This window comes from Odontesthes bonariensis, chromosome 3 (assembly GCF_027942865.1).
Source record: "Odontesthes bonariensis isolate fOdoBon6 chromosome 3, fOdoBon6.hap1, whole genome shotgun sequence".
NCBI classification, from domain to species: Eukaryota; Metazoa; Chordata; class Actinopteri; order Atheriniformes; family Atherinopsidae; genus Odontesthes; species Odontesthes bonariensis.
Genome location: NC_134508.1, coordinates 27040708 through 27067215, shown reverse-complemented (window position 1 = coordinate 27067215; position 26508 = coordinate 27040708). Strand labels below are relative to the sequence as shown.

Here is a 26508-nt window from a genome sequence, read left to right as displayed (position 1 = left end):
ATTTTTAGAGCCTTGAAACTTTCTAAAAATTCTAAAATGCTAAATGTAGACATGTTATGATTCTGAAAGGCAGAAGTAGCCAAACAATGATTCTGTCGCCCCGAAAAGTGGAGTCATTTTACAGAAGTTTACCCTTTATTTATGAAACAGCAACATTTTGTGATGTTCCAACGCTGAAGCTATATGTTCCGTTGTTAGGCTACTTTGGATAAATCACTCAGGTGACATCAAAAAAGGGAACTAAGTGCAATCACAGTTGAAGCAAATTAAAAACAGATCACACAAGAAAAAAAAGAGACAACTGGCAGATTCTGTTTTGGATCTTTAATTGATAACAGTTACGCCAGTGTTACAGTAAACACACCAACAGGCTGAAGGTAGTAAATACCGATACAAGTTTCCCACTACTCTAATACTTCATACAGCAGAATAAATTATACCATGATAATATACACACATGCGGAACAGAAAAAGGAGAAAAGCAAAGCACAGATGTCAAAAAGCAACTAAACAGGTTAAGGGTCAAACAGACGGGAGGAGGGGTAAGGAGCTGTATGCCTTAAATATCCAAATGTTTTTCGACGCAAGTGTTAGAAATGGGTTTGATACACTAAAGACAATTCTAAAATTCTTCCTTTTTAAAATATACACGAGTGAGGCGTCTAGGTAGAGCAGCTCCAGCTGCTGCGAATCAGTGCGGAGTCAGAGTTGCTTTATCCTCCTCAAGTCTTATTGGTCCACAAATCAAATGTGACTGTTCAGTATTTCCAGACCAGAGAGGCTGGTGTCAGTTGCTTCGTCGTCGCAGTCGCGTTCATCGTTAGTGCCACACCCGAAAGGCTGTGAGGTCCGTGGTCCAGTCAGAGCTGGTCTGCGCTGATAATCAGTCTGTGAAACCAGTTGGTTGAAATGTTCTCTGACGGGTGACGACGCCTCCTCCAGCCACCTTTCAAAGATACAGCGTGGTCCATCTGAGACACCGAGCTCTCATTTTCCTATGAGCTCAGTTTGATCCTCTTCAACATAGCGTTAATTGGAACGCTTTCAATGGAATTTATATTTGACTAATTTATACAAATTCATCCTCACGTGGGCCAAAACCTGCAACAAAACTTTTGGCTGAATCAAGGGAACCAATTAAATACATTTAACCTAAACAAACAGAAAACAACCCAGTTAGAGAAACTCAAACAAAACATTAACTTCCACATATTCCTTGCCTACCTCCCACTCCATGTAGCTTTGTTTTAGTATAAAACATACTCTTTATAAAGAAACAATACACAATCTTCTCCAGCTACTGTACAATGTTTTTCTTTTCAGTTTTAAAGTCAACATAGGATCAAATCCGTCTTGAGCGGTAACAACTCTGTGTACATTATCACATTGATGTCAATTAAAAAAAAGAAAAAAAGAATAGGTCACATTCACCTTGAGGGAAAGCTGGTCCTGGTTCATGTTGAAAGTTAACTATGAGTGTTACACAAAAGTCTAATTTCCACTATTACTTTCAATTTTTTCTTTTCTTTACAATTTGGCGAGTACGTCAAAGCAGAGGATTAGACGGGGCTCCGGTCCAAACCAGAGTGGGGGGCCAAGCCGTGGTGTTACCTGTGCTCTTTCACAACTGACTGGATTATGTGATTTTCCAGAGTGCATGTGAATGGCACAGCTTGTCTACTTTTTAATCTCACAACAGAAAACGCTGGAATGCTGATAGTGTATTTGTAGACGGAGCCCGAGGAATGTTTCGAAGGAATGCTTGTTTAGTCAGAAAGAGGAAACCATCCGAAGGTGCATTTACAAAATGTGCTAAGGATGCTAAAACAACTGAAATACTGGTGGGTACAGGGAAGGGTCACTGGGAATTATCTTTGACATTATATTTGTGTGATTTAATCTGCTTTACACTGTTTAAGTGAAACGGGATTCCCTGGCAGATGGGATTTGGGTGGAGTGGGGAGGGGAGTTGGGGTTGAGTTAGCCCTCCTTGGCAAGGTCTATATTTCAAAATACATTAATTTCCCCAATCCTGTTTTTGAAAACAATGCCCGCCTCCCTCTGGGCCACAGCTAAGGATGTGATGGAGGTTACAAGGGGAAAGCTATTGGCCGCCAAAAGGCTGCTTAAATTCCCTGCAGAATTCATCCAGCCAGACTTCCCACAGAGTGGCCAAGTTCTTTAGGAATGTCAAGAGGAATATGAAAGTGGGAAGGTCAAATCGCTCATGAGCATTCGAGCTCGGGGAACAGCAGCTTGGAAAACAATCCTCCTCTCTTGTGTGAATGTGCCGACACGCAAGCATGCACACGCAACAGACACTCACTCCCAGATCGTCTCAGTCATCCGCTGTGTTTTTACACACCAACATCTTACAGAGAAAAGAGATACGAATGGAATCAAAGAACAAAATTACGTTAACCATAATCATATAACAGCAACAATAATCTTAACAATATCAAAAAGGAACAGGAAGAAGAGTCTTTCAAATGATATTGGCTTTGTTAACTACTATGAACAGCAAGGTCAAAGTACATGTTGTTGATGGCTCTAAATGTGTGCTGGACTGCAGCCAAGACATCGAGGAGTCCAGGCCAATGCAGACCCACTATCCTTGGAGTCCTGTCTGGCCCTCTAAGCAAAAATAAACAAGCTTTGGGGGGTTGGACTGAAGTACAAGTTGCAGGCAAATGTGCCTAAAGAATTAAGAAGAAATAATGCAGAGCCGCCTGGTGGTCTAAATCGGTTTGAAAAGTTTAGCTCCATTCCCCAGAGCGACTTGTCACACCCACAAGTGTCACTTTCTCTGATGTCATGGCTGAGCTGCAGAGCGAGCAGCAGAGAGGTAAGCTGGAGTCCAGACTTGATGGAGCATGGAGGAAGGTGGCAGAGGGTGAAACAGAGAGAGGGAGGTGCAGAGTGTGTCTCAAGTGGCTTTAGTAGGCCTGTCCCGTCTCCACCTGCAGCAGCCCCAGCACTGCTGAGTGGTCCCCAAGTTTCATCCTCCTCTGGGTGGACAAGCTCACGTTCTTAGCCAGGTAGTCTACAGCCGCTGCACAGAAACAACAAGAGAGAAACAGGCAAACACACATGAGACGTGTGGGGGACTGCAGAGACATATGTGCTTGTCACACTCGTTTATTTTCTCTGATGACTGCTGAAATAAGTTGTGGCAGAAAAGAATTAATGAAATAAAAAACAATTCACACAGCAAGAGTGAGAGATAAAACCCCTCCTGTGTCCCTTGTCTGAGGTTGGCATGCTGCTGGCACAGAGCATGTGCATCCTGGTACAGTCTCCATGCTGTCACTCACACGGGTACCCGTGTGTGTTCTGTGTGCCAGTCTTCATTACTACTGGCATCTCTGATTTCATGCCCTCCACACTCCACATGGCCGATCATTTTCATCCTCAGACAGCAGCTCTCTCTTCTCTCCTCCATTCATTACCCATCTACTGTGCTCAATCACCATCTTAATTAACCTCACATCAGCTCACATCCGCACTGCCATCAGTTTCTTGCTGCTGACAAAAGACTGGAACGCACACCCGAAACGTGACAGACTGGCACGCGCACACTTGCATTCATGTGTAACGAAATTTTTTTTTTTAAAAAGGATATCACCACATGCACAATAAGCCAAGCCATCACTAGAACCTACTCATAAATACAAACAAATGTCAGCTTGCTGGTGCTGGCTGGCTTGTTAGGGAAGTGCGCTTCATTTTACCTCATATGGATGTCTGTGACAGCATCAGTCAATTATGCTAATCTAATAAAGCAAACTCTTTCCTGCCTCGAGGGTGTGTGTGATGGAAACAAGAGAAAGAGAGGTGGGCAAGAGGACACTGTGGCCCCTAAGGGTGTGCCGTTCTTTGAAGTGGCCCTCTTCTCTTTCTCATCCAAGCGGAGTGGGGTGTGACTAAGGCAGCTCTGTACCAGGATGGAGGTGGTGGGGTGGTGTGTGGGTGTGTGTGTGGGGGTCTTTATCAAGAGCACGTGTCTGCCTCCACCATCCCGGGACAAAGGTCACAAGGCTCTCTGGCCTGGCAGTTGGGCATCACTTGAGAGTTTTTAGAGTCAACTTAGGTGTAGGATAGAAAGAAATAAGCATCTCTTGTCACATGAACAGAATAAATTAAGAGGGTTTACTTACTCTGGCCATACTGGCTGTACTGGTAGCCTGCGGTGACAGGGTCCACACTGTAGCTGGTGGTGCTGTAGGTGGGGGGGCAATATGACTGGGAGGAAGCCAGGCTGTCCACACTCTTGATGGTGTCCGAGCGCTGGCTGCAGCTGGCTGAGATGGGGTTAGAGCTCTCCAGGCTGCCGTGCAGAGGGGAAATGGAAAAGTCGTGCTGGGGCTGAGAGGGCACAGCGCCTGGGTTACTCAGGATACTCATCACCTGGAGGGAGCAGGAGAGAGAACGATGTTAAAAACTTGGAAAAGAGAAAATCAAAGCATTGAAAAAGTTGAGGATACTTTTTTCCTGCAAGTACAGTGCCATTGTTGCTCTTCACGGTGAAGATGCCAGTAGAAGTAAACCATTCCAACTCTGAAATGGGGAAAAGGAGAAACTTCCCCATCTTTTTTTTAAGAGCAAGGGGGAGGATATAAGTAGGGTGATGAGGTTAAAAAAAGGAGAAAGGGAACAAGAGACACTGTTTCCATTAGCTGATGCTGCCAGTAAGTGTTCTGCTGTGGGACAGAAGGGTCCCAGGGTGATAATAGACCCACCATCCTTGCCAGACAGCCCCTGTCCCAGAGCCTGAGGCCTGAGCCCAAGCCCGAGCCTACGGCACAACAAGCACCAAGGGAGTCCCTAATCCCTCGCCCCTAGCCTACCCATCTCATGAATAGTAATGGAGTTGGAACTAGTAAATGATCCCCTCAGATCCCCACACAAAGTAGGCTCCAGAAACCAAAGTGAGGGGGCCGCTGATGCGCCAGGTTTGGGTTTTCCTGAACATTACAGTGTGCATATTACCCATAATGCATAAAAGCCTCCAATTCAATATAGTATATTAATGTAATAGCAAGTGACAATAGTCAGAAGAGGGTCTGAAAATATGTTAAAATTGGAGAGATTACTCTTAGTGCTCCAGCAATCTTAAGCATAGAATACTGTGAAGACTTATGTTTTCTCATGCTGTGAGTTTCTTTAAGTGAAAAAAGCGGTGAATGTGCGTATGTGTGTGTGTGAGTGTGTGGTAAAAAGGGAACTGTCTCAGACATGCTTCCCACCTATAGCAGGGAAGCCTTCCTTTCAACATCAGGTTCATGTTGAGCTTCGCTATGCTGCACTGGCCTTTGGCCCCTTGGCTGCTAAACCAATTAGCCCATCATGGAGGTGGTTAAACAGGGGGTGATACACACATAGACATATGTTTGCAAGCATGAGCACACAAACGGAGACACATGCATACACATTCCCGCTCACATGCAGCAATGCAGGGGCAAGCCAAACAGTCTGCAAATGATGCGCCAGACCAGGAGCATCCCACAGAGGGGAAATTTACCACATTCTGCAAATTAATCATATTTTTAGAAAGGGCCTCCCTGGAAATATGAAGCACTCGAAGCGCATCAGAAACATAAAGGCCGGTTAGTCATTTCCACATGTTAATTCTATCAGTAAGGAAACCCCCACGTCCCCTCCACATCTGTGAACAGAGCATGTGACATTTATCCATAAGAGAGAGATTCATGGACTTCTTCATGTCGGACACATGCTATGCTCCCTCACATATGGAGCTGAGCAGAAAAAAAACTGAGAAGGAAGAGGAGTGAATGTCCTGGGTTGCTTAAAGTGAAGGGGGGGGGGTCCTGAGAAAGACAGCTGGAGGGCATGAGTCCATTTTAGTCATTGATTAATTGAAGCTTGATTAGATCGCTTCCTTATGAAATAGAATAGCCAACAATTGGTTAAATTATTATTCATGCTAATAAAAGTTCTTCAAAAGAAGATGACTTCTTATCGTAGACATGTTGCAGTTTTGCCATTTTAGCAAATTAGGATCGGTCGGCCACTTTCGAGTGTGACAAGTGTTGGCGTGTGTGAGGATATCCTTCAGATGTCCTCACACACAAAAAAAGAGCATGGTGTGTTAAGTTGTCCATGAGGGGAAACTGTACATTTTACTGGAGAGGTCAGATTCTAATTTGTATTGTGTTCACACTACTAAATAAAAATCAATACAGTTTCAGCATTGTACGCTGAATCTGATGAGGACACAGATGGGGGTGAACTAATCTGTTATGGTTGGAGTCATAAGTAAAGTTGTCTTCTTTCGCCCACATCTACAGTATTTTCAGCAATTCATAGGTCATTTGTAATTTGCCACTTTGATGTTCCCATAAAGTTTTTTTTCTCACATTTAAGTGTTAAATGATACTTTGCCACAAGAGCTCGTAAAAAACATTTACGGCTGGATACATTCACATATTTCTGTTGCTGCACGCTACATAAAACCAACTTTATAGGGATGAAATTTTGGCACAACGTGCATTATTCCTGCTTTTGGCTTCGATTCAAATTCTTCATCACGAACAGTTGAATGTATCAGTGCTGTACTGATGGAGCATCGCACAGATGGAGCTCAGATCTTAAATGACACATTTTTGTGGCGTTTGATTTCTTGTAAAACTTTAGAGCAGAGGGAAATTCTTCTTTATACATTCATACAACATGTTCTTGTAGAGCAGTGTTTCTCTCTGCTCCTCTTCCTTCCTCCCGCCATCACCCGCTCCCCCCCCCCACCTCCCCTTCCCTCCTTGCATACAGCGTCCTCAGCAGCTCGGAGTTCGTTTGTTGTTTGACGTTGTGAGAGTGCTGGTTTGGGAGATAATGTGAGCCAGGACCTAGTTTAAAGGACAATGCTCCAGGGCGTTCCCTGCCCCTCTCTCAACTCCCCCCCTTCTTCTTTTTCTGCTCTCACTCTCTACAGATAGATTACTTTATAAATAATAATAAAAAAAGTAATTAATTCTCTCAACTTCTGAGCCCTCCAGCCTGTGGCAAAGTGAGTGGGGAAGTACAAATTGATACAATGTGCATCCTTTCAGATAAATAAATAGCACACTTGAGACAAAAAGAGGCCCTTTCATACCTCCCTAATTTCTTCAACAGTCAAATTACATTTTTTTTGTTTGCGCTAATGTTTGAATAGTTGTTCTTTGTTGAATTTCTCTTTAGAATAAAACAACGTGACACAGACAGTGCTGGGAGTTATATGAGAGAAATTAAAACCAAAAGAAAAGTCAGTAAGAAAAAAGATAACGCAAATATGCCTCTTGCCATATTCTTGAAAATTATTATAATAAACATATCATGAAATTAATTTGTTGGCATGATTAACCTTTAGTTAACTAAATCACAACATATGTAATAAAAAAAATGTATAGCATTTATCTCTTTAGACTTAATAGTCCAACTTTCAATCATTAAGATCATACTACTGTCATGTTGGCACCAAACCTTAATAAGTGTGCAGACTCACACTGGATTATAACAACACAAATTCACAAGTGCAAAGAGAGGAAATAGAGCACTGAGGATATGATAGCCCTTAAACTATAGAATGAAGGCGAAGGGGGCAGAGGAGAGAGTGATACAGAGTGAGTGAGAGGGAAGTGGAGGCTTTGGGAAGTACAAAGACTCCTGTAGGACTGCGTTGGCCTGAGGGCCAGCCTGCCTGGAGAGCTGATAGGAACCCCTTCTGTTCCATTCCCAGCGCCAGCGCCAACACACCCCACTCCACAAATACTCTTAATCTGCGCAATACTGGATTAGTTCCTCTGTCACCGATACCTCCTCGCTTTGCCCAAATCAAAATGCCCTCAAGATGTACCTTTAAGTTAGGCAGAGGTCACCGGGGCTGAGTGGGAAAACTGAGCACTCCAAATGTCTGTAAGTTATCTGAGCGGTGCAGAATAGCATTGTGCACCTTAGAAGATCTGCTTGGCTGATACTCGCTCTAGCAGGGAAAGATTAAAGATCCACAGTGATGGCACTGAAATTCAGATCAATATTTGAAGGCCAGTCCGGAGGGTGTGATTATACAGGGAGAATCTTGTCTAATTCTGTGACCCACAAGTGACACAAATTCAGTATCTGGAAAGTGTCTGACATTGGAAACAAAAAAAAGTTAAGAGTCACAATTACTTATAAAAATGCAGGCAAACTTATTTTTTATTGTTTCAAAATCTTTAAAAATCTAAGTCAAACTCTTCATAACCTGAAACAAAACAAAAACAAATGGTGCAAATAACAAATGAAAATATCAGGGAGCCCCCCCCCTCCTGCCAAGTCAGTCAACTCTTACTCCCTCGGCATCCCGCCCTTCCCCCATCCCTCACATGAGAGGGCCGGCCCAGCGGGCAGTAAGGCCCCTCATCTGAGCAGACAAAATGACTATTTAAAAATAACAGTGATTGCATAAATTGAATTAAAGCGTTTTGGTCACGGTGGAGGTGGCGCGAGGGGTGGCGTGGGGCCGCAGCAGACAGCCGGGGATGGTGGCAGGCAGCAGATGATGGGCTCTGGCCTGCATGCCACTGCGTTAATTGGCCGCGGCACATTAATAAAAACTGAAAAGTGTCCTCAACCAGTGGCGCAGGATGAAGAGACAGAGGCAGGATGAGAGGTAGTACGGGAGGAAGGGCGGGGTGTGGGGGGGCGATGCTGGTGCTGGAAGGAGCGAAATGGGCCTTTGAAGAATGTAATGCATGTGGGGGGTTGAGGTGGGGTGCTAATTGTGTTCAATTAAGTGGCTGATTGGCACTGACAGAATCTGGGCATTGACAAGTCAGGCACAGATGAGGACGATTAGTGGGCAATGGAACAAGCTGTCACTCCTCCCAACACGTTAGCCACTCTGTGTCTCTTCTATCTGAGCTCCACTAAGTTGTTTATGCAACAAAGGAAACTTAAAGGAGTGGAAATGGAATATAGTTCATAGTTTATTTGAGGCCTGTCCACACCCCCTACATATTTTCATTAAGCTAAATCCTTTCTAGTCCACTTTTACTCATGCTAGCTTTAGCGTTCAAGAAAGCACAGCTGTTCAAGCTGGAGGAAGATCCCCCTCCCTCCTAAACGTCCCACAGTATAAGCTATAAACTTGGCCCTACACTAACCAGAGGTTAATATGCCGTCTATTGGACTGCAATTGGAGAACGTGTGGGGAGCAATCCTCTATTCTCTGCTAGTGATATGCTTGAGTAACTATGGGATGGATTCAGCCACTGGGAACAAGAGAGGCCCCCTCTCAGTGCACCCACACACACACATGCACACGTACACACACGCACACACACACACACACACACACACAGACTTCAACTCTTCGCACCTTGCACAGACGCCTCTTCTAAATTAAACGGCAGATTTTCTGATTCCAGGAGAGTGATTTCAGCAAGGCAGACACTGTGTGTGCGCGGGAGAGCGGCTCCAAGAGGAAGGCGAGGCGGATCGAGGGAGTTAGGAAGAAAAAAGGGGGAGGGAAGAAGAAGAAAAGGAGGAGGAGGAGGAGGAGGCTGTTTGCTGAAAACAGCAGGGGCCAGGTCTAGTGAAAAATGTCAGGTCAAATTGTTCTTGACAGTGTTAATATCTGCCCCTCATAGCCATAATTATATGTAAATAAATAGTGAAATAGCTCTCAGCTGGAGACTGAGAGGTGAGAGCTGCTGCATAAGACAACCAGCTGAGGACCCAACAACCTCCCCTATTCTCATTTTTTTGTCAAGGAGGAGACGAGTGCAACGAAGCTTGCTGGCAATATTAATGTTTCTGGATTTTGTTATTCTTAAAAGGAAAAATGCTGTATGTGCTGGTAAAACTTTTCGAAAGGGCGTATAGTGGAGAGGAAAAGTGGACAGAGTTTAGAAACCAATGAGGGACACGCAGAAAGAAAGAGGGAAGGACAGACAGGATGGGTGAGGGAAGAAGTCAGAGTGTATTAATCACAGCTATGCACCTGTCAGAGTGGCATCTGGAACTAACAGGAACCACATGCAGCTAGACACCATCCCAAACCTTGGGCTAGCAGGGCAGGTTCACAGCAGACAAGCCCTCCTTCCTCCCCAGCCATCCCATAACCCCCTGCACCCTGACCCCAGCCCCTGAGGAGATGAGTCATGCGGGATTTGCGACAGAGACACTTCCCCTGTGCAGCAGTCTGTTACCTCTGACTTATATCATCATCATTATTATTATTATTATTATTATTATTATTATTATTATTATTATTATTATTATTATTATTATTATTATTGTGGCATGGGTCACCCTCACATTGTGTGCGCATGAGGCAGGAAATCTCCACAGATGAGCTTGTGGCACTGTGTATGTCTGTGTGTAATAAATGTTTAAGATAGGATCGATGTCTGCGACTATACTTTAATAAAGGCAGGGCGACTCTCCACCTTATAGGCATTTCAGCTGCGTGGGACACACAGCATGTGAATCAGTCTCAGTCATTTTTCTCCTTAAATCCCCATCTTCTAGGATTTACTGAAATTCATATTGGCTGCCTCTGCAAGATAAATGTAAATCACATTCCCTTATATTTACTATTTATCAGGATGCAGCAGCTCACTTTCAGCAGGAAATATCTCTCACCCGCACACAAACACCCTTGCATTTAAATAGCATTTTTATTGTCCGCCATAGCCTTTCATCTGGGCGTAGGGAGAAGAGCTGCCTCTCCAGGGGAGAGAGCTGGAGCAGGAGAGGAAGGTGGGGAGAGGGAGAGAACGCAAAGCACTATTGGCAAGGCATCATTGGATGACAAAAAGCCAAGAAGAGGGAAGCAAGGTTGGTAGGTGAAAAATAGATTATGAATACACCGAGCGCCCAAGCAGAAATATTTTGGAATGAAAAAGAAAATGGCAGCACTCGGCTGCTCGAGAGACTTAAAAGATGGAGAGAGCAACAAATGGCTCTGGTGCGTGGATGCTAGAGAGATGCAGCACTATTAGAGGAGGAGGTCAACATTTAAAGCTGCAGCTCTGATTATGATGTGCTGTATGAGTGGTGATTCTTATTTCTAAAAGTGTCCCAGAGCCTCCTCTTTTGACAGAGAACCCAAATTAGTCATACTCTGCAACAGCTACAGCTGATACTGGCGCGTCTGCATGCCATTAAAGCAAAGCGACATGGAGAAGACCAATACAAGACAACTACAGTGCACGTAAAGGAACATTTGTGGTGAAAAATTTTTCCCAGAGTTCGAAAACAACAGAAAACACTAATAATCTGTTCAGAAACAGTATAGCCAGTGGATATGATTTACAGTCCCTGGATTTTCTTGGCAACTGCCAACAGCAGGTCTCTTTTTTCTGAAAGCTTCTTACATCTTTTTTTATACTTGCCAAATTGAAACAGTATTTGTTTTAATGGGAGTTCTAATTAACCAGTATGTATTCCCCCACTTGCTCTGCGAGTGGTTGAGCTATGAATGCAGGCGATGTGCTCATCCCCTTTGATTTGTTGTCAGTGGAGCCTGCCAGCTGACACTGTGCCCGGTGAGAGGCTTAATGCCCAAGTTTTAATAATGTGGGGGACTACATGAATCTCCCCCTCTCATTGGTATTCAGGTGCAGGATGTCTTGTTAGAAGTCAGGGAGGGAGGCGGAATGAAGCCAGAGCTCCAGATTGTTCCATATATTTCCCCCTCTCCATTTTTTTTTTTTTTTTTTTTTTTTGGCAACGGCAGAGCTTGCCTCTTAAAAATAATTCATCCCATTTTTAAAAGAAGCGTCTGCGCTAGCTAATGGAAGAGCAGCAGCACAGTTTGGAGTCTCCCCTGGCTTATCTCTCTCAGACAGTTGTGGGGAGTCGCTGGTGAGCATGGTGTCAGCGTGCGTGGTACGGTGCAGCGCCGCGCGGGCAGGCAGGCCTGGGGACACAGATCAAAGGGAGGCAGGGGTGAGAGCCGCTCTGCCTCTGATCCTGTGTACGTTTGTGTGTGTGTATATAAGTGTGTGTGCGTAGGCCCGGCCCACTCACACAGCCCAAAGGCCCTCCTCAGATACATACACGCACATCCTTGTCATTCCAAAACACATAACACTTTCACAAAACTGCAAAACAGAAAAAAAAGTTCCTCACAAAACTTTGCAAACTTCCTTCATCAAAACTGCAATAAAATCTCCCTCCACCACACTTATCCAGCTCACAGGAATAACGCTTGCCCTATCACGCTATCTGAAGACGTTACCTGTGAGCCCCCTGCTACAGCTCTGCTCGCACTTTTTATTCTGCAAATGCTTCTTGTTCTTTGTATTCCCTGAAATTGAGGAGTGCAACCCAAGTTGTGCCGCCCAGCTCATCTTGCGGCTTTCCAGCCAGTGCAGTTGTTTTCTTTCCTCTCCCAGCAGGTGTCCCTGTCATGCAATAATGTTTTCACACTAATGCAACGCCCATGAAGCCTAATTCAGAAAATCATCTAAAAGTATCTAAAGGTCGTCTTGCAGCCTCATATTACTTGCCTTTGTTGAAAGTAAACTGTAATCTTTTAAGAAGATTGAGTGTTGCCTGTCATTACTTAAAACAAAACTGTCGGTCAAAAGATAGTTTGGTTTTTTGTTCCTTAGCCTGCAAAACTTAAAATTGAGATTTTGTGATGGTGAACTGTAAGGCTGAGAGGTTGAACTCAAAATACTGGAATGCCCGTCCTCCATGCCCTTGGTTTTCCCTTTTTCCAACACCTGCTGTCCCACTAAATGAAATAAGACCAGCAACAAGACATACTTCTAGTTTCATACCTTTCGCCCAGTCAGCCACAGCTTCACTTTCACAGCCCCTTAATATACAGTCTCCATCAACCAGCCAAACATGTTGTATGTCCCACAATGACAGCGACCAGTTTGGGGTGTGGATGGCATTTTGACTGCATGTAATGGGAAAATGCGTGCTGTCGGGATAGGTTATGGGATTGGGATGGACGCGAGCTCCTGTCGGGACTGCTGAACGCTGCAGGATTCCATTACAGACTTGGCACCTCGCCACCGCAGCCCATTTACTACGAATCACAGAATTTTTGTCAATCTTTACAGCAACTGCAAGGCGATCGATGCCAGGCACTTGAAGAAATAGCTTGCACATACCAGTGCACAAGCATATCTCCTGCAAACAGACGCCATCTGTAACTTACAAAATCAAATTCTCATTTCCATCTCGATAGAGAGTCTCTTTGAGTTGTTTTTTTTTCCATTATAGGAAAGAAAAGCAGGGAAAATCATGAATTGAGGTGTAGAATATCAGTAATTTTCACAACTACGACTAAATTTGCTATGAGATTGTCTTTTGGTTTAATGTAAATGTTAGATAAGTTAAAGCCAGGTCTGAAGTTAACCGGAGTGTTTATAGTGCAAGTTTTTTGTGTGGTGAGTTTTATGTGGATAACCACATGCTTGTGAAGTGAGAAGGGCTGCCCAGCACAGCAGGATGCTGCACCAGAGAGTGAACTCCGATTCTGCTGTCAGTGGGAATATCCATCTACATGCTGAGAGACTGATAGGAATGCTACACAACATTCTGTATGCATTCAAAGCATTTCACTTCAGTGCAGCACGAATAACTGTGGAGTCAAAACGTCAGCGGCATATGCTGAACACAGAATCCACAATTTTACTTTAAAAAAAAGAGAAACAAAAAAATAAACAATAAACAAAAAAAGTGCATGACAGTTGGGTCTTCGCAGAGGTTTTCATCAATCACTCTCGATAGAGTAATTGAATACTGGAATTCATGCTATACAGTTGCCCAAAGGCTCCTGTCCTAATCCTCAGTATGACAGGAAATGTTTAATATCCCAACACATTCCTGAATGCCTGCAAAGAGGAGAGAAAGCGACAGTGCACCCCATGCCAGTATTAGAAAGACCCATTAATAAAAAATAAAAAAAACACCCCATGTTCCTGGTGTTTTTCTGCAGGTTTGCAGTGAGAGCATTAGCAGTTAAAACCCCTGTGCCACGATTAACAATCAAACACGCTGTGAGCCTCCATGTTATCCTCCGTCGCTCCAGCAGGAGAGAAAATCTCTTTTTTGTCACAAAATCCTTAATTCTTTCTTCTGTGAAGAAAGAGGGTAATACCAAGAATGTTTCCAATCTGCTTTGAGAAATATTTGAAGAAGAAAAAAAAAAACTCCCAATAAAACACGTGTGAACGACGGGGTAATTGTGGACAAATGCAGCATTGAAATTCATTTTCAACTCTTTACACACCATTTCAATCTTATTTTCTGCTTGTTAACCACATCTTGTTGGTGAGGGTGGGCAAGACTGGCCAGTATTGATGGGTAATTGTGTATAATTCAGTCCGTACACACGATTTGCATCAATAAAAATAATTTTTCATTCTGTGCTACTTAAAGCTCAACCCTTACCATAGAGTCGCATTTAAACGCTCGTTAATGGAGGTGTCCAAAAGAGGTTAACAAATGAAATCCAGAGCTTTTCAGAGAGGGAGGCAAACAAACCTCACATACAGCTCGATGCATTAAGATGGCAAAGAGGAGCGGGAGTAGAGTAGAAATGTAGAGGCTTATCATCATATGAAGAGTGCATAAGAGCAGATGAAGTGACCAGCATGCCGACAGCATTTGTCACTCAGCAGACAGAGCTGCCTGGAAATCATGCAGTAAAAGACATGAACAAAATCACACATAGCACTGGAGTCTTCCAGCTGCAGACAATTACGTGAAGAAGATTATGGGTCTACATTTATAAGCTTTAGCTAATTATTTCATCTGCATGTGTTCTCACTGCGCTGTGCAGGATTTAGACGTCCCAGGAAAGTCGAAACTGCTGTTTGGAACAGCTTGAGGACTTGCCATGCTATCAAGATGAATTTTAATTTGTTGATGTTAATCCAATTGTTTTACAAATGTAGCAATTTGGAGTAGCTAAAATAAATCCAGGGCTTTGGAAAGGCGAATATAAAAGCCCACACTGCCAGTTATTTTGCTGAACATGCTATTTCGCAATTTTAATTTCAGTTAAATACAATTAGATATTCTGAACAGTGAGAGGAGGAAGTGGAGGAGAAGTGTGGTAGTAAACCAAGGAATGTTAACACCACCTATGAGGGAACATTAAATTCAGAGCATATTCAGGCATATACCAAACGTAAAGCCTGTTGGACTGACCTGTGGGGAGAGCCCGTTGCCGACAGGGTTCATGTGGTTGCTGGATGCTGAGGGGCTCATGAATGTATCGGAGTAGCTGGAGAAACTGTGGCGATTGGATGACAGACCATAAGCAGAGCTGCTGTCAGCGCTCAGACCTCCCTGGTGCATGGAAGACGGAGGTAGGGGTTGGGGTCGGTGCAATGTGCTGCTGCCCTCTGACACACAAAAAAACATATGCAACATACAAATCAAGGTCAAAAATCTGAGCAGGGGCACAAGAATCCTCAAGGCAGTGTCCTCAAAATTAAAGCTCAGAGTCATAAGTCATACATTAAGTGTCCTTCCTGAAAATTCTTTAGAAAGTACAAACATGTTTATTCATGAAAAGTGTAAAGCACTGGCATGACCCCAACTCATAATGTATGACTTGTTTTTTTTTTCCTCTGTGACAAAGATGTGATTGTAAAGATAACTACTTGCTGCATGGTTCTTATATGCAAGCACATGATTCTTACAACTTTATTAACATGTACATGAAATATGGATGGCATACCACAAATAAACAGGACTAATGTAATCTTTACAAAAATTGGATTAATCTCACACAGCACACTGTATGTTTTGGATGTTATACTGCAGGAAGTATGAGTTTTACCCTGTGATAGTGTGGTGCCGGGGTAGCTGGACTCCTGCAGCTGGTATGTGGGTAGAGTTGGCATCCCTGTTGGTGGGAATCCTCCAGGAAGCAGGTGGTTGAAGGCCGCTAGCTGATTGGCACCGGCCTGCTTACGCCACCGAGCCCGCCTGTTGCTGAACCACACCTGTGAGATAAGTTAAAACAAATACATTTCAAAACAAAAGCATGTTTATTCTTAGCTTTGAACATTTTTTGAGTCTCATTCATTTAAACACTATTTTTGCTTGTGTGAGCTCAGACTCTCGGTAGAGTCCCGCCACGTGAAAAATCTGCTGGTAGGTGTTGCTGGCTTCTAGCTGAGGGTCTGCAGCCCATGTGGGAGCTCTGTGGTTCGTTCCTGCTGTTCCTAAGTGGTTGAGGTTATGATCTGTGTAAACAGGGTGCTCCAAGCCCCCGTTAGAGGGAAGAAGTCACTAAAAGGTCAGAGGCAGGCAACCAGCCTGTGCCTCACACTCCTCAAGTATGTTTGTCAGAGAAGGTTTGGGAGAAGGCATCGCTTATCTGGAGATACAGAGAAACAGTATCTGTTATGCTGCTGATGTGTTGTTTTATGTGACTGATTTCCAAGCTGGAAAAGTCATTTTAAGGAGGGAGAAGTGCTTCAGCTTTAGAGAGAGACAAGTTTTAGCATTAAGCTCACAAAATGCAGCACCAAAAGCACAGACACACAATGTCAATTCTCTGAATGAAAGGGAACAAAATACCACTCTTTAGAACGGCAAAGATTTACACATTTTAAAAAGGCTTCTGCTTCAACAAAACATGAATATAATCAGGCCTTTTGAAAAGAGCCAGCAACCTGTTCCATTTAACCAAGACAAGGCCCGGGCTTCACTGTGTGCTTGGGGTTGAAGGACATTGATCTATGCCTCGCACAGGCAATTCATCAGAGTTTAATACACTGTCAGCGCAGTTCATCTACTGTTGTGTTTCAAACGGCCAGGGCTATTGTGAGAGCACATGAAAGAGGGGGACAAAAGCCCCTCCATACGCCACAGAGAACAGTGGACACAAAGAGGGGGCGTCCCTTTTAAACAGGTCTTAAAGAGGGACACTTTCAAGGGGACTTACACAGCGACGTCCTCTGCTCTTTGGGGGCTGCCTCTTTTTGTACACACAAACATACATATAAACTCGTATAGGCCTAAAAGGGGTCTTAATTCGAAGAGATCTTAATTCGAATGTGGTTCTTTTTCGCTGCCTCTATAAAGACCAGCTACCTTTTTGCCTTTTGCTCACTTTACAAGGAAGAAAATAAGATGAAACAGGCAATGGCTGTGCTGGTGTTTGAGAATAGGCCAAACCTCAGTTGTCAAAGTGGAAAACCAACAGGAAATCTTTAACTCAAGCCTGATTGCTCCTAAAGACCAGGTCTGAATCCCTCAATTAGCTATTCCAAAACAAATGTGGTGTGTGGCTCCAGTGAAACTTCTGCTATTGGGATGTAGTGGAGCGTGGTCAGAGCTCTGAACTAAGCTCCAGCTGGGCCAGACAAACAGCTGCCTAGCCCAGAGGAGGGGGAATGGGTGGTGGGAATGGTGGGGGGGTGCACACCCCTTCCTTCCACACACTCCTGATCACCCCACCCTGCAGTGCCACTTCACCTCCGACCTCATCCACTCACCCCACCCCTCTTTTATGCTCATTTTAACTTCCTTCCCCCTTTGTCATCCAAGCTTTGGAAGAAGGTGCTCCATCATGGCAGACACAACTTCTCTTAAATATTGAAGTCGCATTTGGCTTTCATTTTTTCTTTTTCGGAGTTTCATTTGAGTTTCGGTTTTGCGACTTTCAACTTTATTTATAAACCTTAAATTTTTATTGATTTTCATGTCTTCTATTCAAGTTTCAAGTATTAAAACAACGTTTTATTTATTATCTCTGTCTTAGCAACACTATAACATATCATGTTTGAACAACATATGATTTTGTCATGCAAAAAATTATACTGAGGGGAAAACTAATAGTATAGCTGGTCAATCAATGCTTAGTTTTATATGACTTGAAAGACATATGTGGAATTGCATCTGTGCATGCAAACATGTGCGGTGGAATTCTCCTCCTTTTATTCCTACTGCCAGACAACTTCAAATAGGGGAAATCTATGAATTTAAGTCTACAGTTTCTTCATAATCTTTTGGAATTTGCAGTATTCTTTGGATTTGGGTAGGCGTACTGCCACATAACTTTGATAAAATAAGCCACTCTACCAAACAGGCGCCAGCGCCATCAAGTAATCATGCACAAACAGTGTAGGCTATACATCCCCACTAATATATGGGAAAAGGGAAAACTATGTGGCAGAGACTGAGTGGCTTTTTTCAACAGTCATCAGGCTCACAGCACAGACAGTAATAAAAACGCACTCAAGTGGCGATTCACATGTGTCCATATGCAATCACACGCATGCATACATTACAAGCACAGTCTTCTACAGGCACACGTCCATTCTCATACTGACGAACACACAGCCTGAAGTTGAGGATTTGAGGCTGTGCTCTGGAACCTGATCACAAAGTCACCTTGGACCAGAGATTCTCTTCTGCTCTCCCCAATCCGGTTTAATTCCCTGCAGAACAGAGAGCTTCCTCTGTGTCTCCCTATCTACCTACAAGAGTGCAGCCAAATTCATGTGGCTCACTTCTGTCTTGTTTGCATGAACTAAAAGGCTTCCCTGCATCTAGTGTGCTTGGACAGGTCTGCATCTCTGGTTCATTGTGGAGAAAGTTTTGGGAAGGAGAGAGCTGTAACTCATCAAGAGTCAAGCTTAACCCTGCTCGAGAAACAGACGGAGAAGAGAGAAGAAAGGAGGAGAATTAAACTAGGTTTAGAGCAAAACCAGAGCAGGGGTTATTTGTGCAAACCTCAAATGTGGAATTGTGTAACAAACCTGAAACATTCTGTGCAGTGACACAGTTTCAGTCCCCGGTTCATGTTTGACTTGATGCATCCATTCATCTCTCTTAATCTTCCATTCACAGTCAAAAGAATTGATTCCTAGCGATAAAATGGCATTTTCCTTTGCTGATCAGTGATAATACACACTCATACCAACACTGTAAAGGCGTGACACCGCACAGCAGTAAAAAAAAATCCTTTATGTTGTTCCTCTTAAACAGGATCACTCACATTTTAGAATTGCCCATTTATCCAATCCTCCATGAATTATTTTGCCAAAGACAAGTCCTGAATGTGTGACGCGTTTCAGGAGCCAATTTGCAACATTCGGTAGATGAATACCGAGTGCCGAGAGATAATGACAAAACAAAATGTGCTGCTGACTTCATACCCACAAAAACACAGGGAGGTGATGCAACCAGCTTCAACATACAAATCCTCTTCTGTCTCATACCACGCAATACCCCCCTCCTCCTCATCCTCTTCCTCCCCTGCCTAACACCTCCTCCCTCTCTATGCTTCCCCTCTTCTTTCCCCTCTGATTCCCTCCCTGCTTGCCTTCCAGACTGGCACTATGCTAATTAGTAGTAGCTAGGAGTGTGAATTTGTGAGGAGAGTGGGATTAGCTTGATAAGTATCAGGAGTACAGAGGCACTGTACCAAAGTCATTTAAATTCTAATAATAAGAAAGTGTTAGAACATTCACACTGATGCATTGCAACAATTTCTCCCCTTCAATCTACACAAATCCTATTTATTCCTTTATGAAAAGTAAACCCGCACTAGCGGGAATACAGTTGCCTGTTGGGTTTGGTTGCTACCACTCGGCTCTATTGAAACACGGCTGACAGTAAGACAATGAGGAAACATCCTCATTACATCATATTTTCATGAGCTATGTTCAAAAACTGCTTAAGAAGATCTGCATCAGGTTGAACTCAGCTGTACGACTCTGAACCACACAGCTATAAAGGCCATCAAAAGACTCCATATAGGCCTTTTCCCTGTGTTCGCATTCAGGCCAGCACAAGCCACAGATAGAGAAAGAAACTTTTTACCAAATTGATTTGCACGCTTCGTAAAAAGCTATGCTTATGCCTTATTAGATTCTACTAACTATAATAGCTACATGCAGGATGTTTATTGGTAATGAAAGAGGACCTATGTGACAGATTTGGTAAAGCGAGCCGGCAGCGGCATGCTGAGCTGAAGCGCTTCAGCCAAGACTCAGGAGTCAGTCTCTTAAAAACTTCAGTCTAAATAGGAGGGGAATGTAATTTGCTTCATCTGAAAGAGCTGATTTACAGCGACCTGCTGCCGATTGCCTGTACATCTCTCGCTCCTCGCCACTTCCCCCCACCTGGTCCACCCCTCAGAGGGAGCGGACATGAACGATGCTCTCATGGAGTGGCTTTGCTGCCTGCTCCTCTTAAGACTGAGGGGTTATCAGATGGAAAGTGGCAGAGCACACTGCATCAGTGGAGGATATAGTGAAGGTAGACTTGGCAGCATCCCCTCCTACTGAGACAGCCTGGAACTAATTGTTGAAAGATATGGATCACATCACACAATTTGTCAGCTGGGGTGATAAAACCATTGTAGGGCTCATGGTGGTACGGGAGCGCCAGTAGCTCCCCTGAAAGGGGCAGCGGGGCTGATCAAGATAGATGGTGAAAGGTTCTTAAGATGGCAGGCAAGGGCAGGCAGAAGGGAGTTAGCTCTGTTTATGAGTTTAGGTTTTGAGTCAGCGCTAAGCCAAACACTCGTCACTTCTACAAGAATCTAGCCGTTTAATTTACAGCACAGCTTTGAGTGCCATGTTTACAGAGGCCCTCTGCACACAGTTTACCTCTGCGCCCGACCTAAAAACTGCTTTCCACATTATCACCATGTTTAATGACAAATGGATAGCAGTGAACCATGACAGCTCACACATATTCGAGTTAAAATATGAGTGTGTGAGACCCTGCCATAACCCCCCCTCAGCCTAAAACTGCGGTTAGTGTCTGAACGACATCTGGAAGATGCGTCATTGCAGCTGTGCTGGAGAAGCTTTGCGCTCAGGCCAAAGGGTCTCCTCTCTTCTGGCCTGTGATGGGCCATTTGGACACTAATATGGAAGCCCAGCTGGTGGACAGCTTCTCATGTACACACCAGCAAATTTACATTTTAGCATTCTTTCACATTGGTTTCATTTTGGTTTAAAGGTATTTAAAAAGATGTTAATTGTGCTTATGAGGTATGTCCAGTAGCCACTAGGAAATCAGTTTACAAACCTGTGATGCATTTGTAGAAAAACTATCAGACTTTTACCAAAGTTACTGTTTACCATGTGTTCCTTGAAGCATGCAAACTGCGGCATCACTTTGGGTATTATTTATTTTGGCTACCAGAACCCTTTTCTTCATAACCTTCTCAGAAAATTAAATTTGAGTTGACCTTTAGAGACTTTCAAAGCCTCAAAGAATTAGATTATGAGGAAAACAGCATTAACAAATTATAGCCATGACTCAAATTCCTCAGATTTTCACATGACATCATTTAAGTCTATTATCTAACTGCAAAGAGATTGCAGTCACTCAGATGTCTTTCTTCTCTTGCCCTCATGTTTTGCCACTTCTGGCAAGCTGCTCCATAAATACACAGTGGTTGATACAAGCATGAATTATTCCTTTAAATGAGGTGTCACTGTCCTTTATAAGGACTCTGAGAGGCACTGAGCCAATGCGTTTGTTTTCATAATTTTAACTGTGAGGCAAAAAATTTGGTTTGGTCACTCCTGTGGCTATTTTTTTTGCAATGTTATGATTGTTTGTAACTCAATCTACAAAATGCAAAATTTAATTTACTTTCCAAATAAAAATGATCAAAATCAAGAAAATCACAAATGAGGCTTTCACTTTTCTATCTCTTGCATTTAATTGTTAGGCACTAAATCCAAAAAGAAAACAAACAGTCGTGAGATATATTTCTCTTTCCCTGAGTGAGGCATAAAACACTCAGACATATTGGACACCCTTGCATGTTGGGGGGTTACAAGATGGACAAAGACATGTGTGGAATCAGTTACCCAAACTGCGTGTTTGTAGTGTGATGAACAGTTAGCATGCGGTGAGGAGTTTTGGGAGCTTTGGCGTGAGTGTGAACGACTGTGGTAAGAGGAGAGGGGTGCCACAGACTTTCTTTCTTTTTTTTTCACTAGCGGCTGATTGATTAATGTTGTTGTCGGGGCATGGGGTCCCTAGAGAGGATGAAGAACCCTGTGTGATATGTGGAGGGTTTTACAAGCAGCGGCGAGCTTGAAAGTGATGGGATGAGATTCTGGCCAAAGGCCGAAATGAGAAATCCATCAGGAATGCATTCCCTTTCTCTCCTCTCCTCTTTTTTCTCTCCCCCTCCATCTTTGGAAGAACAGCTGTTGCTGTAACTCTACTGTACACATCTTCCTTCAATCTTACAATCTACAACTGTAGGGCACTCAGGCTGTCAGAGTGGGCTCCGTTGTCTCAGGTCACGAAGAATGGAAGTATTTCTTCCATTTTTCTTGAACATGAGGGATAATAGTGAGAAGCAAATTCCCTTACATTTCACTGTGAAATATGATTTAAAAAAAAAGGGAAACATGGCCCTGGTGGATGAATACATCATTGCCATGGTTAAATTAAGGAAAATAATGTTGCATTTTTGCCTGAGAATTGTGATCTTTGCTGCACTGTGAAGGCTGCACACAGGTGTGGACAGTTGAAGTTTTTCAGCTTAATATCAGTTTCACATGCACTTTAAATGGTTTTTGCACCTGAGTGATAAAGACACAAAAAATAATCAGATGCATCAACCATGCAATGTTCCACTTTGAGATTTCTGCTTAATGTAATTTTGTCTCAGTCACATCCCAGAAACTACTTTTGTCTTAAAGTAGCCCCTATAAAAAACAGTACACCATATCATGGCTGTTAGATCAATAGCAGGTTCATTGCCTCTTGAAACAACAATAACTGGTTGCTGATTACTCTGTCATGGGTGTCTGAAAATATTAAGAAATTTGGTAACAACCGTCCAGATATACCCAGAGATAGTGTTTTCATGCAGGCCTTACTATGCATAATATATGGTTATCAATTTGAGTACTGCTACTGTTTGTCTAACCTGTACTCTCGCCTCTGTGAGTTTTGTCCTCTGAGCCAGCTCCTCTCTGGTGTAGATGTCGGGGTAATGCGTTCTTTCGAAAGCCTTCTCCAGCTCCTCCAGCTGCTCAGCAGTGAAGGTGGTGCGGCTGCGCCTCTGCTTCCTCTTCAGTGGCAAGTCGGGCTCCGAATCTATGTCTGAACCATCATCTGTGCGGTTACCTGAGGTGAAAAGAAAAGGGGCACAAGGTCATCTGTGTGATCATGTAATAAGAATTGAGTTAAGAGGTCTTTTGTGTGAATTGGGTAAAACTGAGGGGTGTTTGTAGAAAATAAAGGCATTATCTGCACATTAAAGGGCCTCTTTTGTCGCTGAAGAGAAGAGGGCTGGCTTCAGAGGGGATTCAAATGACAGCTACTTTTCTCTCAATATACAACTGGGAGAATATTATCTTAATCTGTGGATATTTATTTAATATAGAAGAGGCCCTGATATACAATCCTGAGTGTGAGAGGGGCCCCAGAGGCTGTGGAGGCTGAGAGCTGAGGGGGAGTGGGGTGTTGGTGGGTAGAGGGGTTAATCTGCACAGGCCACCTTGCTGCTGCTCAGCCGGGTTTTTTTCTGTCATTGGCCCAGGGCACACTGCTCATATACAGCTCAGCCAAAGTGTATAAAATGGAACACAATATCACACCAAAACCATTCAACCCCATGTGTTTCCACCTGCTGTCATTAAACGAATTAGAGCATATTTTACATTACTTTTTAGGCATTCAACTAAGCTGAATTTTTGCTCGAGGAATATAGATACAGCACAAAGCTGTACAATCCAGGCCGACAGGGAAAAATTTTGACAGCAAATACGTATTCCCATTGCACATTACCATTATAACTGAATTTAGAAAATTGCATCATTTTCACCTCCTCTGCATGTCTATTCAAACTACATGGCCCTTTTCATTTCATGTCATAAAATTCTTATTTTCATAATTTCCTCATTGAGACATTGACAAGGCAGAGTGATGTGCCAGTGTTGCTCCAGGCCTTGTTGGATTGCATCATGCACCGTCCAGAAAGTGTGGGAGAGAGAAATAAAGGGAGATATTGAAGAAAAGGGTGCAAGAAGAGATTTCTGCTACTGACAGAGGCCCCTTTGCCATCCAGCTCAAATGAAAATGCTCACCTGAGTGTCTCGCCTGAATCTAATTCTTTGTTTAACCGCTCAGATCAGTCTTTGCTGCTCACTCTACTCAAATCTTTCAGTTTAAGTGGACAAAAGAATACTCAGACCTTGCCTCCAAATAACAACTGTGAGAACAAAAGAGCAACAGAGCTGGCGGAATCTCAAGGCCAGCTCCAGAGTTTAATTAAACAAGGAATTATGGGATTATATGGAGACTATCATTACAGGCCACTCTATGAGTCTTCTACGAACATTTTTTGTCCCCCTGAGCTCATGCTCAATGATTCTCTGCGGATTACATGTGGCCACAGGACATGAGGCCGCATTCATTAAATCAATTCTTCAGTCTTATCCTTTTTAATAAAGATTGATTCTTGAAGCACGAGCTCACTCTGCTGCAGAACACCCTTGAACATACAAAGTTGAATATGTACATACACCACATATCCCTTTGTTGGTTTTCATGAGGATGCGTACATCCATTTGCCCAGTAACTTGCCATGACGACACTTGAGACCAGACCAGCAGTCTTCAGATCACTTTCCAAAGTCACCTCTCTGTCCCTACAGGGAGATGTCGGGGTCCGAGTTGAGACAAGCTCGAAGGGGTTTTGAGACAGACACCAAACTCTTCTCCTCCCTAAATAATTTTCTCACCCTCTCCTTTGTTTGAGGCACATTCCACGACTTTATTTTGCAAGTAAACCTCTATGGCAATCTGTGTCACATTTAGCATGCTACCAGGCTGATGACTGATAAACCTCAAGAGGCAATGACTTGTACTGCAGCTCGTCATTAAGCCCGCAGAGCCAACACATCTGCTCTTGTGCATGAACCAGAAGCACAAGGTCAACAGCCCTGTCTGTAACGAGTGAGGGAAAATGGAACACGGCACAGGCTGTATGGAGACAAATGGAGCTGAAGATGAACGTAAACTCATCTATATGCAGACTCTATTGGAGAGTGGGGGACAGAGAATGTCCTGAAACACCTGGCTGCTCTCCTTGATAATGTAAGACAGAATCTGAGACAGAGTCTGAATACACATTGGTAAACACAAGCACAAATTCAGAAAGACAAAAGAAACACCTTTCAGACTGTTTTGTTTAATATAAAGATGAAATAACAAAAGACAAAATAAGATCCCTGTGGCACTATTAAGGTCAATTCTTCAATGGCCTTCAAGGCACAAATGTACACTCTGATTAGACCTTTATAATATACGACTGCTGTAAGATCTATTCACAGGTCCATGGGATATTGATAAACCACTCATGCCTTGTCTCATTACTTATTGTCCAATTAGAATCTCATTATGTGCCAACCAGTGGGCATGATTAGTGTTGTGTTCTCTCCTCCAGGGGCTCTCGAAGGTTTTACCTCGATATTGATTTAAAATTGCATCCATTATAAATAGGAATGAATGAGGTTTACACTCTTCTTTGTCAAGGTAAATGCTTGATTAAGATTAAGAATAACACCAGAGGCCGTTTAAGTAAAAGCTACCTTAACCCCCATTTCAACACCGTTCATGGCTTCTTAATGACACAATTTCAATACAAAAGAGTTTAAAGATTTAGCTGACCAGTAATAGAGCTGTTCATGCAATTAACAATCCAAGAGACTGATCAACATATGCAAAGTTAACGCAAATCTATGCCTGCTTAGAATCAGGACGCAGCACAGAAATAGCCAATCATTCCACCTTTCCATCTTTATAAAATTCAATATTCATGTATATAATATTCATGAAATTTGGTGGAGAGGTGTAGCATGGACAAATAAGAACTTATTGAAATTTGGTGCAGATCTGGAGATCTTTGTTTGAAATAGCTAAATAATCGAATGATCTTTGTGGAAGACTGTGCTGCCAGAAGGAGATTTGTTACAGGTGCTATTCAAGAACATCATAAAAAATAGAAAAAAATAAACAAAACAAAACAGAAAACAGTCAGTAATGCTATGAACTCTGCTTGCATAATGGGTAAGAATGCACAACTATGATGTTGCACTAACAACAACTGGTTGACCGTGTTTAATTAATGTGGGAGAATTTCAAACCACAAATGAACTTTGCAGGTGTGAAGGACCACATTAGCTCTTCTCACCCAGCTGTGACTTTGATTTAATGATACTTTAATTCTGACCAGACCGTTTAGATAAAAAACACAGCTCTTGAAGGACTTGAGGTGCTAGTTAATAGTTTTAAGGTTGCCGTGAGGTTTAAAGCCTGCTCTCTCCCCTGATGCTCCTCTGCTGACCTTGCAGACACACTATAGGCAGATGGGATCCTCATCACCCTGTTTTCTCTAAGACAGCCCTCATGTCGACCCCCTCCCTGCTACACTCCTTCAGAGCTCCTTCTTCTCCCTCCAAACCCTTGGACTCCCCCAGTCCTCCACCTTTACCCCTGAGACGATGAGGTAATACTGATTAAATGGACAGCTGTCCATGTGGCAATTAAC

The 26508-nt window shown here is 43.2% G+C and overlaps 1 protein-coding gene across 4 annotated transcripts in view; it reads right to left on the bottom strand.

Annotated features, from left to right (window-relative positions):
- Positions 1 to 309: 309 nt before the first annotated feature.
- The window catches only part of pax7a (paired box 7a), a 43628-nt gene continuing 17429 nt past the window's right edge, over positions 310 to 26508 (bottom strand). For all 4 annotated transcript variants that reach the window (XM_075461348.1, XM_075461351.1, XM_075461349.1 and 1 more), the window contains 5 exons: positions 22883 to 23082; positions 15797 to 15962; positions 15160 to 15356; positions 4158 to 4407; positions 310 to 3052 (listed from right to left, as the gene is read on the bottom strand). In XM_075461348.1, the coding sequence (XP_075317463.1) occupies positions 2937 to 3052; positions 4158 to 4407; positions 15160 to 15356; positions 15797 to 15962; positions 22883 to 23082 (929 nt within the window). In that variant the 3' untranslated portion in view covers positions 310 to 2936. The remainder of the gene's footprint in view (positions 3053 to 4157; positions 4408 to 15159; positions 15357 to 15796; positions 15963 to 22882; positions 23083 to 26508) is intronic.